Source organism: Callorhinchus milii, unplaced genomic scaffold (assembly GCF_018977255.1).
Source record: "Callorhinchus milii isolate IMCB2004 unplaced genomic scaffold, IMCB_Cmil_1.0 Scaffold27, whole genome shotgun sequence".
Lineage (NCBI taxonomy): Eukaryota > Metazoa > Chordata > Chondrichthyes > Chimaeriformes > Callorhinchidae > Callorhinchus > Callorhinchus milii.
Window position 1 is genome coordinate 4,154,339 of NW_024704768.1, and position 12,124 is coordinate 4,166,462.

Here is a 12,124-nt window from a genome sequence, read left to right on the forward strand (position 1 = left end):
CACTTTACAGTGTGTTCTGTGAAGCGCTTTGGGACGTCCTCCCGACGTGAACAGCGCTATATCAAATGCAAGGATTATTATTATTATTATTATTTATTATGATAATGTCCCACTCAAGGGAACAAACCTCAATTGGCTGGATGGGCTCCACACCTTCAAGAGTGCTGTCCGTTCTCGCTGACCATAAAGATCCGCGTGGAGTTTAGAGCTCAGTTGGAAGAGAGACAAATGACTGAATTGCTTACACCAGCTATTTTTTCTGCACAATTGAGAAACCTCGGAATCGGGCCAAGCCCTCAGTCCAGGTCAGCACCAAGGCTGACGAGGGTGGAAATGAGGACAAAATACTTTCGTAGCAGAGTCCTGTAGCTCAGTGGTCCTCGCAAGCAAGAGGACCTGGGTTTGATTCCCGGGCAGGGCGAAAGTTTCCTTACACCACACGCCTCTGTTTAACCAGCACTAAGTAGGAACCCGGGTTGCTAGTCGACTCAATCCACGACTGTTTGTGGGGACGCTGCTGTGCGCAATTGGCTGCCGCGTTTCACCCACAAATTCATTTGACGGTGTATTCGGTGAAGCGCTTTGAGACATCTCGAATAACAAGTTCAATTCAGTTCTTCTAGTCTGTAGTCTGAGATCTAGATGATCCAACAATGTGGAAAGAACTGAACCAAAGGATCCGCCTTTAATTAAAAATGCGCTATTGTAATCACAATAACTTGCTCAATCGTGCGGAATGAAGATTCCTTTGCGAACAATGAGCATATTGATAGTCTTCCTGTATTGCTTGTGATGAATTGTCATTCGTATATAGGATTTATTGTCCAGAAGCTTTGAACAGCTTTGCTGGGATCGATTACACCCAACATACTTATGAATTCTTGGCTTCTTCTTCAAGGTAGCGATCAACATGATTTACATTCCCTCTCCCCACCCACCCACCCCACCCCACCCCACCCCACCTCCCCATTGTATGTATGGTGATTTGAATTCAGTAAAGTGATACAGTTGGATCGCCCCGAATTACATGGGGAGGAATTCTGGTTCGCAATACAAATTGAGACTTGGATCGGAGAGGAAGAAAAACCCAATGCGTTCAGCAAAAAATTCTCATACGCGAATATTTGATATTCCCAATCCGAAATATTCTGATCAGAGTCTTTCTATTCGGACGTGTTTCGCCCGTAACATATACCGTCAAATCACTTTACACTTCATTAGAATAATAATAATAATATAGCGCTTTTCACGCCTTCTAGACATCCCAAAGCGCTTCACAGAATATACTGTAAAATAATCCTTGCATTGGATACAGGGCCTCATCGCGTCTTCGAGACTTCTCGAAGCGCTTCACAGGATACACTGTGAAGTGTAGTGACTGTATGTCTTGTGGGCGAAACGCGGCAGCAGCGTCCCCCACAAACAGCCGTGGACTGAGTGACCAATTTCCTATTGTTTTTTTTTCTTGAGGGTTTATTATCAAGCGTGTGGAGTAAGGAGGCAAGGGAGGGAGCGAGGGGAAGGGATTGTGGGATGGAATTCCAAAGGGTGGGGGCAGAGAGGCTGAAGGCCCGGCCGCTGATGGTGTGGCGGGTCGGGCAGGAGACCTAGAGGAGGCCGGAGCCTGCCGAGCAGAGGGAGTGGACAGGTTGATAGGGGGTCAGCGGGTCAGAGATGTAGGAGGGGGCAAAGCCGTGGAGGGCCTTGAAAGTGAGGACGAGGATTTTGAACTCTATCCTCTGGGGGATGGGGAGCCAGTGGAGCCGGGCGAGGGTGGGGGGTGATGGGGTCAGGGAGCCTTGTGCGGGAGAGTTCCGGATGATCCGCAGCTTGTGGAGGGAAGAGTCGGGGAGGCCGACAAGGAGGGAGTTTTCCGTGGTTGAGCCTTGAGGTGACACACTCGTGTCCAGTATAGACACATATGTATGCACACGACAAACTGGCTCACAGATGGTGTAATGGATATACCTTGTTCTGAAATTGGACCCACATTGTACGAACTCCTGCCAAGGTTTGCTGTCTATTCTGTCGTCTGTATCTTGTCCAGTCCACGTTCGTGACAATAGCTCTCTCCAGCTTAAGCCCTTTGGCGCGTGTGATAACTGATTGAATCACTTCTGCACATACTTTAACTGTCTTACTTTTCATACACCCCAAAGTGAACCTACACTTGTACTTTGGCTGTCAACACTGACGTTTTATTACAGTAGTGACCTCCAAGCCTGGGCTCATGTACAAAGTCTAGAACCACTCAGTCTATCCTCGTTTGACCCTTCTGTTATGTGTCTCGTGGCAACGGCCCCCTGGAAAATAACGCTGAACAGATCTGCTCTCACCAGCCTTCTGCTTGTCCCTCGTCCCCTCTGTTCCACCAACGGCGGCTGTGCCTTCAGCCACTACGCCCCAAAATTCTTGCCCCCTCCCACCCCCCACCTCTGCCTCAACTTCAATCCCTCCGCCTCGACCCCCACCCCCGCACCCTCTTTGACGGTCTTCTGATCGGACCTGAAGACATTCTTTTCTGAAGCGCTTTGAGACGTGATTAGGCGTAATATCATACACAAGGATTATTATTATTATTCTTCAATTGTGCCTATAGTCCTCCCGACTTGGAAGCCACTGTGTAAATGCCATGTGTTGTTGTTGTTAAGTGCTTTGAGATGCTCCCACCTGCCATGAAGGTTCTCTATGAACGCAAGGTGTTGTTGTTGTCGTCGTGGCTGAACGTGATACAGGAGGTGCGAGCAGCGAAAGTCTTTGTCCACTGGAATCCTGCTGAGCATGTTCACAGCCGCCCCACCCTTTTTTGGCACAACACACAAACAGACACCTTCCCCACCCAGGGATAGTCTTTCCTAGAAGAGACAGAGAGAGAGAGAGACAGTGCTAACCATTGTACAACCATACAGTGCAGAAGGAGGCCATTCGGGGTCACACTGGCTCTCAGATCAAGCCGTCCATTCAATCCCACAGCCCTGCCCTGTCCCCACACCCCTTCAAGCCTCTATCCTTCATATACTCGTCTGCTTCCCATTCGAACCCCACAATGGACTCTGCCTCGACCACCTTACCCGTCAGGGCGTTCTACATCCCAACAACTCATCCTCCTCCGCTCCAGTGAAAGGAGCCGACAAAAAAATACACAGTCACTCCACTTTACAGGTAACCTGCGAAGGGCTTTCAGACGTCTCAACGACGTGATAAGACGCTGTGTCAAATGCGAGTATTATTATTATTGAGGTGACCAAACTTCTCCAGTTGTTGTTGTTGTTGTTGTTGCCTCCTGCCTGACTGTCAACTTCCTCTTCCTCCTCGTCCTCACTTGCCTCTGAGAGCGACGAGTTATCAGGAGTTCACCGCGTGCGTAAATGTCAAAACCTACAAGTGGACACTCGCGAAGGTGTACACGTGGGCACCAATATCCCGACATGTACATCAGGTACTCAACTGGCTGTTAAACTATCCTTACACGTCTATAACAGATGCCAACAGTTCCCCACATGCGCTCGGTCACTCCCTCCGCGGCTGTTTGTGGGACCTCCCCGTGCGCAAACTGACTGCCGCTTTTCACCCCACAAACGCGCAGTCACTCCACTTCGCAGTGTATCCTGTGGAAGCGCTTTGAGACGTCCTCTCGACGTGATAAGGCGCAGGGTCAAAAACTCAAGGATAATTCTGAGTGCATTATATACCTGACTCCCCGCGGCCGATGTTATTGGAAACACACGCCCTTTAGCATCACATCTGCACAACAATAACAATAATATAATAATAATAATCCTGGCATTTGACGCAGCGCCTTATCACCTCGTCGAGACGTCTCAAAGCGCTGCACAGGTAAAGTGTGCATTCTGTGGGCAAAACGAGGCAGCCAATTGCCGCACAGCGACGGCTCACAAACCGGTGGTGGACTGAGTGACCAAATTATTTATTATTTGGGCAGGAGCTTTGTGAGGGCGGGGCGGGGCGGGGTGGGGGGGGGGGGAGATTATTACTCCCGGAAAGAAAGTGATCCACCAATCTTTTAATCTTGTCATAGAAATGTACTAAAGTATGCAGGTCTGCTTAGTCCAAAAGCCTCCGAGCTATTTTGGTTACGTCATTTCTCTCCACATTGCTGTGTGGTTGTGTGTGGGTTGTGTTCACACTCTCCGTCTCTTGTGTCTCTGTATTCTTTCTCTCTCTCTCTCTCTCTCTCTGCTGCCTCTCTCCCTATGTGTGTGTGTGAGGTGTTTGTGTGTAGACTGTCCCGCAATATGTTTGTGCAGAATTCAGGCAAAGTCCAAGTGGAAGTTGTGTTAAATTTCCAGGAGTGATAGTTGTCTGGACTCTCAGATTTCTTCTCAATTGGTGACATTTACTCTCGTTTGCCTCCGATTACTCCCAGGTGGGTGAGAGCACATTAACGTCAGAGTTTGGTCTGCTTGTCTGCGTGTGTGTCTGTTTACGTGTCTGTCTGCGTCTCTGTCTGTCACCTACGCCTGAAATGGACATCCAGAATCTCGTCCAGGATCAGAGACGAGGCGCTGGGCTCCAACAAACTTTCAAAACTTTTAGGAAAACTTTGCAAAAGAAATCCTTGCGGGAAACTTAACTCTGCTCTGTCTGCACGTCTGTCACCGGCTGTTCCCGGGTCCAATTTCACTCCAATTTTGCAGAGGGGTGGGGGGTTGGGGGCAGGGACGGGGAGGTGGGAGGGGAAGGGGAGAGTGAGAGATCCCAAAGCGATGGCTGTTCTTCCAGGCAAGTTGTGGGCTCTCAGTATCTGTTGTCTTCTCTTCTCCTCTGGGACTGGGACCCCAAGTAGCGAGGCCGCTGGTACAGATGGTGGTGGAGGTGGGATGGGACCTGCCCTGTGCAACACTTGCCCCACCACTGGCCTAGACTTAGACGTGGCGGGAGAGAACCACCGTCTGTTGCTGGAAGTGACGAAGAGACATATCCTCAGTCGGCTCCACATGAAGAACAGACCCAATGTCACCAGCCCCATCCCTCGGTCAGCTCTCATGACAGTCCTCAGGAAATTACATGCAGGCAGAGTGTCCCAAAACGGCTCGGTGGAGATTGTCCATCTACAACAGAGCTCCAGAGAGGATCAGAGCTTTCAAATCATCAGCTTCCCTGAAGCAGGTAAATATCCGGGGCTTTTTTTTTGTTGCTGTTGTTATTGTGGATTAATTAACCTTTTATTTTAATAATAATAATAGTAGTAATAATAATCCTTGTCTGGCTGTCCTGGTTAATATTCAGGTTCATTGATAATTACCTAATTCGTCCTGTAGCGTTTTGGTTAGCGCGCTCGAAAGCGAGAGGACCCGGGTTCAATTCCCGGGTCAGGACGAAACCTTAGGCAAGTTTCCTTACACACACACACACTCCTCTGTTTACCGCGCAGTAAGCAGCAACCCGGTTGCTAGTAGATCAACGGATCACTTTTCAGGGGAAATAATCCCTTAAAAGAAACTCTAGAAAAAATAATAAGTCACTCAACCCACGACTGTTTGTGGGACACATTGCCTCATTTCACCTACGAAATATATAGTCAATTATTCACTTTACAATATATTTTGTGAAGTGCTTTGAGACATCTCAACGAGGTGATAAGGTGCTTCTATAAAATGCAACGATTATTATACAACTGCCAATCGATTAACAACCACGTAACTCCATACTAGGTGAACAGAGACGTGTGTGGGTATGTGGAGTAATGAAATTTGCCTTAGGTTTCGTCCTGACCCGCCCGGGATTCGAACATCTCTCTCGCGAAGCGAGTGCTCTAACTTCATGGCTGTTTGTGGGATGTTTGCGGTTGGCAAATTGGCTGCCAGGTTCACCTACAAATGAATACACTTACACTTTATATGAAGCACTGTCACTGGGGGCAGGGAATCGTTCCCCTCAGCTCCTGTTAACCCCGCAGCCAAAGCCCTTACTAACTAACTAACCAACTAACTAACCAACTAACTAACTAACTAACTAACTAGTGGGGAGGGTCGTCCTCGCTGGACAAGCAGCGGGAAAGCTTGGCCAGACAGCGCTCCCTCTCTCTCTCTTTCTCTCTCAATGGCCGAGATCTGTGTGGGTTTAGCCGGTTAGACTCCAGCAGTTACCCCCCAACGCCCACTCTGGACTACCCCCCAAGCCTTGGCTCTCGCCAACCTGCGCCTAATACTCTCCGGAATTAGGTAAGCAGAGGGGCGTCCCTCCAGGGAGAAAGAGCGAGAGCGCGAGAAAGAGAGAGAGAGAGAGAGAGAGAGCGCATTCTATTCCAACAATCTGTCTCTGGGATTTCCGTGTGTAGGCGGGAGGTGGAGAATTCTCGGTTTGGTTTGGAGACTCTTAAGCAAAGGTTTCCACATACAGAAAGTTGCTGTATCAGACAAAAGGATAATTATTATTACCAATTTTTTAAAACGGCTTTATCCGGGGGTAATAATCCCTTCGAAATAAAAAAAAATTGAAATAAGAGTTTGGTCACTCAATCCACTGCTGTGCGCAATTGGCTGCCGAGTTTCGCCCACAAAGTCATTACACTTTACAGTATGTATCCCGTGAAGCGCTTTGAGGTGTCTCGAGGGCGTGATATCAAATGCGAGGATTATTAATATTATTATTATTAGTAGTATCATTATTCGCTTATGCTCTGGGTTCTGGTTTGGCTTTGCAGAAACTACAGGTCCGGGCAAAGCCAAACTGCGCTTCCAATTCCTACACGAAGCAGATCAGAACACGGTGACTCTGATTCACCAAGCCAACCTGTGGCTCTACGTCAAACTCTTCCCTCAAGCCCACTTCGACCGGAGGAGCCAGAGGAGGACGGTCAAGGTGTTTGTCAAGAGCCAAGGGGCTTCGAGTCTCGCCTTGGTCAACGGGGTCAGCATTTATCGGGGCGGTTGGCACATGTTTCCGGTGACGCAGGAAGTGCAGAATTCCTTCGACGGGAGAGTCAGGACTTTGACCTTTGACGTTGAGTGCGAGGGTTGTGGCAATCTGAGCGCCACTCCCGGGCTCCTCAATTTCCGAGACGATTCTCACCAGCCCTTCCTCGTGGCCCGGACCAGGGTCAGGGAGGGCAGGCACCGGATCCACAAGCGAGGCATCGAGTGCAACGCCAACACCAGCCTGTGTTGCCGCAAGGAATTCTACTTGGATTTCCGCGTCATCGGCTGGGACGACTGGATCATTGCGCCCGTGGGTTATTACGGCAATTACTGCGTGGGCTCCTGCCCCTCGCACATGGCAGGGGCTCCTGGCACTGCATCTTCCTTCCACACCGCCGTCTTCAACCTCTACAAGGTCAACGGAGACAGCTCGGTGTCCAACCTCCATTCCTGCTGCATCCCGACCCGCCTCAATGGCCTGTCCATGCTGTACTTTGACGGGAAGCAGAACATCGTGAAGAGAGACATTCCCGATATGGTGGTGGAGGAATGCGGGTGCACTTAACCCCCCCCCCCCCCACCCACCCATGGCTCTTGCTCATCAAACCCACCTCCCCGCCTCCCACACACGCGCACGCACAGACACACGCACCAACACACGCGCTCGCTCACAACACGCGCACACAGGCAAAAGCACATACGCTCGCACTCGTGAAACACACACACACGCTCGCACACACACACCCACACACAGGGCACCGAATGGGCAGCAGCTCCGATTGCCTGAGTGGCCAACTCGCGAGGAACGGCCCCGGGAATTTCTCCCCAAAGGACGGCGGGAAAAAGTAAGGCACAAAAATGCCGAGAAAAGAGGAAAGAGAAAAAAGAAACAAAGCGATGGATGGATCTTTCCACGACTCGACCTCACATTTTTTTTTCTCGGTGGATCTTGCGACTTGCACTTTGCCGATTGAACCCGTTGCCGAAGCCTGGCTCCCGGCACTCGGTTCGATTTTATTTGGTGAACGAATAGGGACGGATGCTACTTTTCCAGTGTGCGGAGGAGTTGGCCGGCTGTAAAGCGGTCGTAGTCTGTCTCTAGTATTGTTTCCACAACAACAACTTGCATTTTACACAGCGCCCCTTTTCACATGGGGTAGCTGGACGCTGGCGGAGTCTGACCCCGAGCCGAGGGGGAGCGGGAGGGAGGGAGAGGTGACCGTACGCACAATCCCAAAATAATGCAGACAGTGGGTGGTGGAGCGGAGGGTAAGCGAATCGGAGAGATAAGTAGAGTTTCCAAACTCTGCTTTGCTTCTCTTCAGTGTGGAGTGTTCCTTACATGGGGATCGATCCAAGGAATTCAGTAAACTCCTGATCACAGCAAAACGGCTGACTCCTGGGTGACTGGGAAACTCCACTGGGATACTTAGGAACGCAGGAGCAGGAGGAGGCCATTCAGTCCCTCAAGCCGGTTCCGCCATTCTATTAGATCGTGGCTGATCTGTACCTCAACTCCATTTACCCGCCTTTGCCCTATGTGCGAGAGCTGTGGTGATCTTCACTACCACCATAGGTCTTCTTCACAGGCAGTGGGAAAGCCGTTCAGACATCCCAAAGCACTTCACAGAATATACTGTAAAGCGTAGTGACTGTATATTTTGCGGGCGAAACGCGGCAGCCAATTTACACAGCAGCGGCCCCACAAACACTCGTGGATTGAGTGACCAAATTATTATTTATTTGTTAGGTTTTTTTTTTGAAGGGATTATTACCCGGCGGAAAGCGATCCGCCAATCGACTAACAACCGGGTTCCTACTTATTGCCGGGTAAACAGAGGCGCGCGCGCGTGTGCGTGTGTGTATGTGGGGTAAGGAAAACTTGCCTAAGGTTTCGCCCCGACCTGACCCGCCCGGGGAATTGAACCCGGTCCTCTCCTTGCGAGGCGAGGGCTCTCACCCACTACTCTACAGGACTCCACACCTTTTAAAGGGGTGTGTGTTTGTTCGAAGAGACTACTTTAGTCGATGCATATTTCCTGTTCGGTTCACATACAGAACGATCTTAAATTACTTTTGCCGGTTCAGTCCTGATCAGGACGAATCTTGTTCAAGGTCAATGACGTCAGTGTTTATTCAGGGTTTGTTTGGCTTTGGGAAAATGATTAGAAAGCGAGAGAGAGAGAGAGAGAGAGAGAGACAGAGCTCTAGACAGAAAGAGAGAGAAATAAAGATAATCCAAAGCATATTCGTGTTTGTTGTCCATCCACTACTGTTGTCTTTGGAACTCCACCATGTGAGGCAAAAAGTCTCGCTCGCTTAATATTTCACTCGTGATGTTGGAGACTTAAAAGTCGCCAGTTTATGGCATCGGGAACCGTAGAAATTCGTAGCGCAGAAGGAGGCAGTTCGACCTCCTTTCTTTCAGAGCAATCCTTTCAGTCCCATTTCCCTGGCATTTGACCCGGCGCCTTATCACGACGTCGAGACGCCTCAAAGCGCTTCACGGGATGCGCTGCAAAGTGAATCGACTGTTTATTTTGTGGGCGAAACGCTCACAGCGGCGTCCGCACAAACAGCCGTGGATTGAATGACCAAATCATTAGTTATTGGTGCGGGGGTGGGGGGGGGTATCATTACCCCCTGGAAAACGATCCGCCGATCGACTAACCAACCAAGTTCCGACTTACTGCTGGGCAAACTTGCTTGGACTGAAGGGATTGTTCTTAAAGGAGCCGAATGGCCTCCGTCTGTGCTGTAAATTTCCACGTAGCGAGCACTCTAACCACTACCCTACGGGACTCCACATACGACCCTCTTGACCAGACAGGACTTCCGATCAACCCTTAACCTGCTCTGTTCCTGTAGAACAGGTCCTAGTTCCTCAAGACCCCTCTCACGTTCAAGGCGAGACTTGAGTTAGTGTTGCAAGATCCCCTCGAATAAAGAGTTTGACCTGTGCTTATTTTTTTTAAAAAGAACGTGTGTTTTTTTTCCCTGTAATATTTAAGAAAAAACATATCAGTGGGGAGGAGGGAAAAAAATGTGCCAAATCTATACTGTATATTATGAGCTTGGAATCAGCGTCCATTTGTCTTGGTAGTGTAAATAAATAAGCAATGTCGTCAAATGTTGACGACCTCCCTCTTGTTTTCTGACGTCCTTCATTAAAACGTACCTATTAAAAACCAGAAGTGTACGGCAGAGGTTTAAGTGCTCTCTCTTTCTTTGCTTTCTTCGCTAATGTTAAATTGGGTGGATGTTAAAGATCCTGTAGCGCTATTTGAAGAGAGAAGGGAACTCTTCACTCTCTCTCTCTCTCTCGGTGTCCTGACTGACCATCCCCCCAAAATAAAATCGCGGTGTGCAAATTGGCTGCCCTGTTCGCCTACACAATACACAGTCACTACATTGCACAGTAAACCTTGCGAGCCCAAGTCCTGATAGGGTGGTCTGGGGTATCTGCAGTACTCCAGGGCACTGCTGATGACAGCACAGCCCAACCCTAGGGTGGTCCTAGCTGGTCAAGCAGCGGCAAAGCTTGCCAGACGGCGCTCTCCATGGCAAGGTACGTGGTTTTAGCCGGTCGGACTCCAGCCGGGTGGTCTGACACACGCGGAAACCCATCAGAGTATAGCAGCCTCATTATAAGGCAGGTTAGAACTTTATGGGTCCCCAATCACCCCGTTATAAAAGGGCATCGCTATGTTTTGTGCGGACGCTTTAAAAAACACACACAGCGACAGCGACCTTCAGTCTTGCCCTTTACTCGTTTGGCTTCCAAGATGGGTATTAATAATAATAATAATAATCCTTGCATTTGATACAGCGCCTCATCACGTCGTCGAGACGGATCGAAGTGCTTCGCGGGGTATACTGTAAAGTGTAGTGACTGTATACTTTGTGGGGGAAATCGCAAACAGCCGTGGGTCGAAGTGACCACAAAACAGAGGGGAGACAGAGGAGAAGGAGAGACAGCCTCGGAGACGTCTCAAAGCGCTTCGCAGGATCAGTTGTAAGCTGCCAGTCAATCGCACGCAATCAGCAGCGTCCCACAAACAGTCGTGGATTGGGAGATTATGAGCCCCAGAAAGCGATCCGCCAATTGACTAACGTGGGGGCTCCTACTTCCTGCTGGTAAACAGAGGCTTGTGTGTGTGTGTGTGTGTGTGTGCGCGCGGAGTAAGGAAACTTGTCTCAGGTTTCGCCCCGACCCGCCCGGGAATTGAATCCAGGTCCTTTTGCCTGGGAGGCGAGCACTCCTGATGCTAAAATCCCACGGCGCTATTCAAAACGACGCTATCCCCTCTCTCTCTCTCTCTCTCCCTCCCTCCCTCTCTCTCTCTCTGTGTCTGGACCGGCCGATCCCCCGGATAAAATCTGCCGCTCACTCGACGGCTGTTCGTGACAGCTCGCTGCAGTGCAAATTGGCCGCCCCCGTGTTTCCGCCCACGAAACGCACAGTCACCTCTCGACCCGGTGATCGGATGCTGTGTCGGTGTCGAACGGGTCTTTTGTTTTTGACCTGTCCCGTCCGTCCTGGGTGGGAACCCGTCCCAGCGCGCAGAACGGCCACGAGATGGCGTCGCTTACGTTGGTGTTCCAGGGATGGTGCCCTGGAAGTCGCAGCGCTGCATCCCGGCCCCTCGGAGACGTCTCAAAGCGCTTCGCAGGACGCGCTGTGTCGCGTTGTGTAGCGTAGTGTAGTGGTAGCGGGAGCGTATCCCGGGCAGCCCGATTGCGCCCAGCGACGTCCCCGCAAACGGAACGCCGATTGACTGGACACTGTGCCCTCGCAGCCTATCCCCCCGAGGCGCTTTGAGACGCTTCGAAGGCGCTGCGTCAAGTGCGAGGATTATCAGCGCTGTAAAGTGCAGTGACTGTTAATATTTTGCGGGTGAAACGGGACAGAAAATTGCGCACAACTGATACGACTTGTCCCGTGGCTCCCGCTCACACACAAAAAAAAACCTCTAAAATGCTTTGGAATATTTGAGTCGATGTGCGCTCTCTCTCTCGCTCTCTCTCTCTCTCTCTCTCACACACCACGCATCGTCCCTGAGATGGATTGGACCTCTCTGGGCTTCGTTGGCAAGAAGCTCGTGATCACGAGAATGAGACTTTAGATAAAGGTTTAGATAAAGTGGACCCTTCGGGTCATTTGATTGTATCTTCCCCTGAATACGAAGGTCAATTGTCTTCTCATCAGCCACAACAACACAATGACATCTGTATCGCGCCTT

At 50.2% G+C, this 12,124-nt stretch overlaps 1 protein-coding gene across 1 annotated transcript; it reads left to right on the forward strand.

Moving 5' to 3' along the window:
* Window positions 1-4,677: 4,677 nt before the first annotated feature.
* On the forward strand, window positions 4,678-7,448 carry LOC103173522 (inhibin beta B chain-like). Its single transcript, XM_042344401.1, has 2 exons — window positions 4,678-5,130; window positions 6,668-7,448. Exons 1-2 carry the CDS (start codon window positions 4,728-4,730, stop codon window positions 7,444-7,446), a joined length of 1,182 nt encoding a protein of 393 aa, XP_042200335.1. The 5' UTR covers window positions 4,678-4,727; the 3' UTR covers window positions 7,447-7,448.
* The last annotated feature ends 4,676 nt before the right edge of the window (window positions 7,449-12,124 follow it).

Excerpts from the sequence above, each read along its gene's own strand:
- LOC103173522 (XM_042344401.1), top strand. The coding sequence starts at position 4,728 with ATGGCTGTTCTTCCAGGCAAGTTGTGGGCTCTCAGTATCTGTTGTCTT. Across the intron at positions 5,131-6,667 it reads CATCAGCTTCCCTGAAGCAG|AAACTACAGGTCCGGGCAAA; the intron begins GTAAATATCCGG and ends TTGGCTTTGCAG.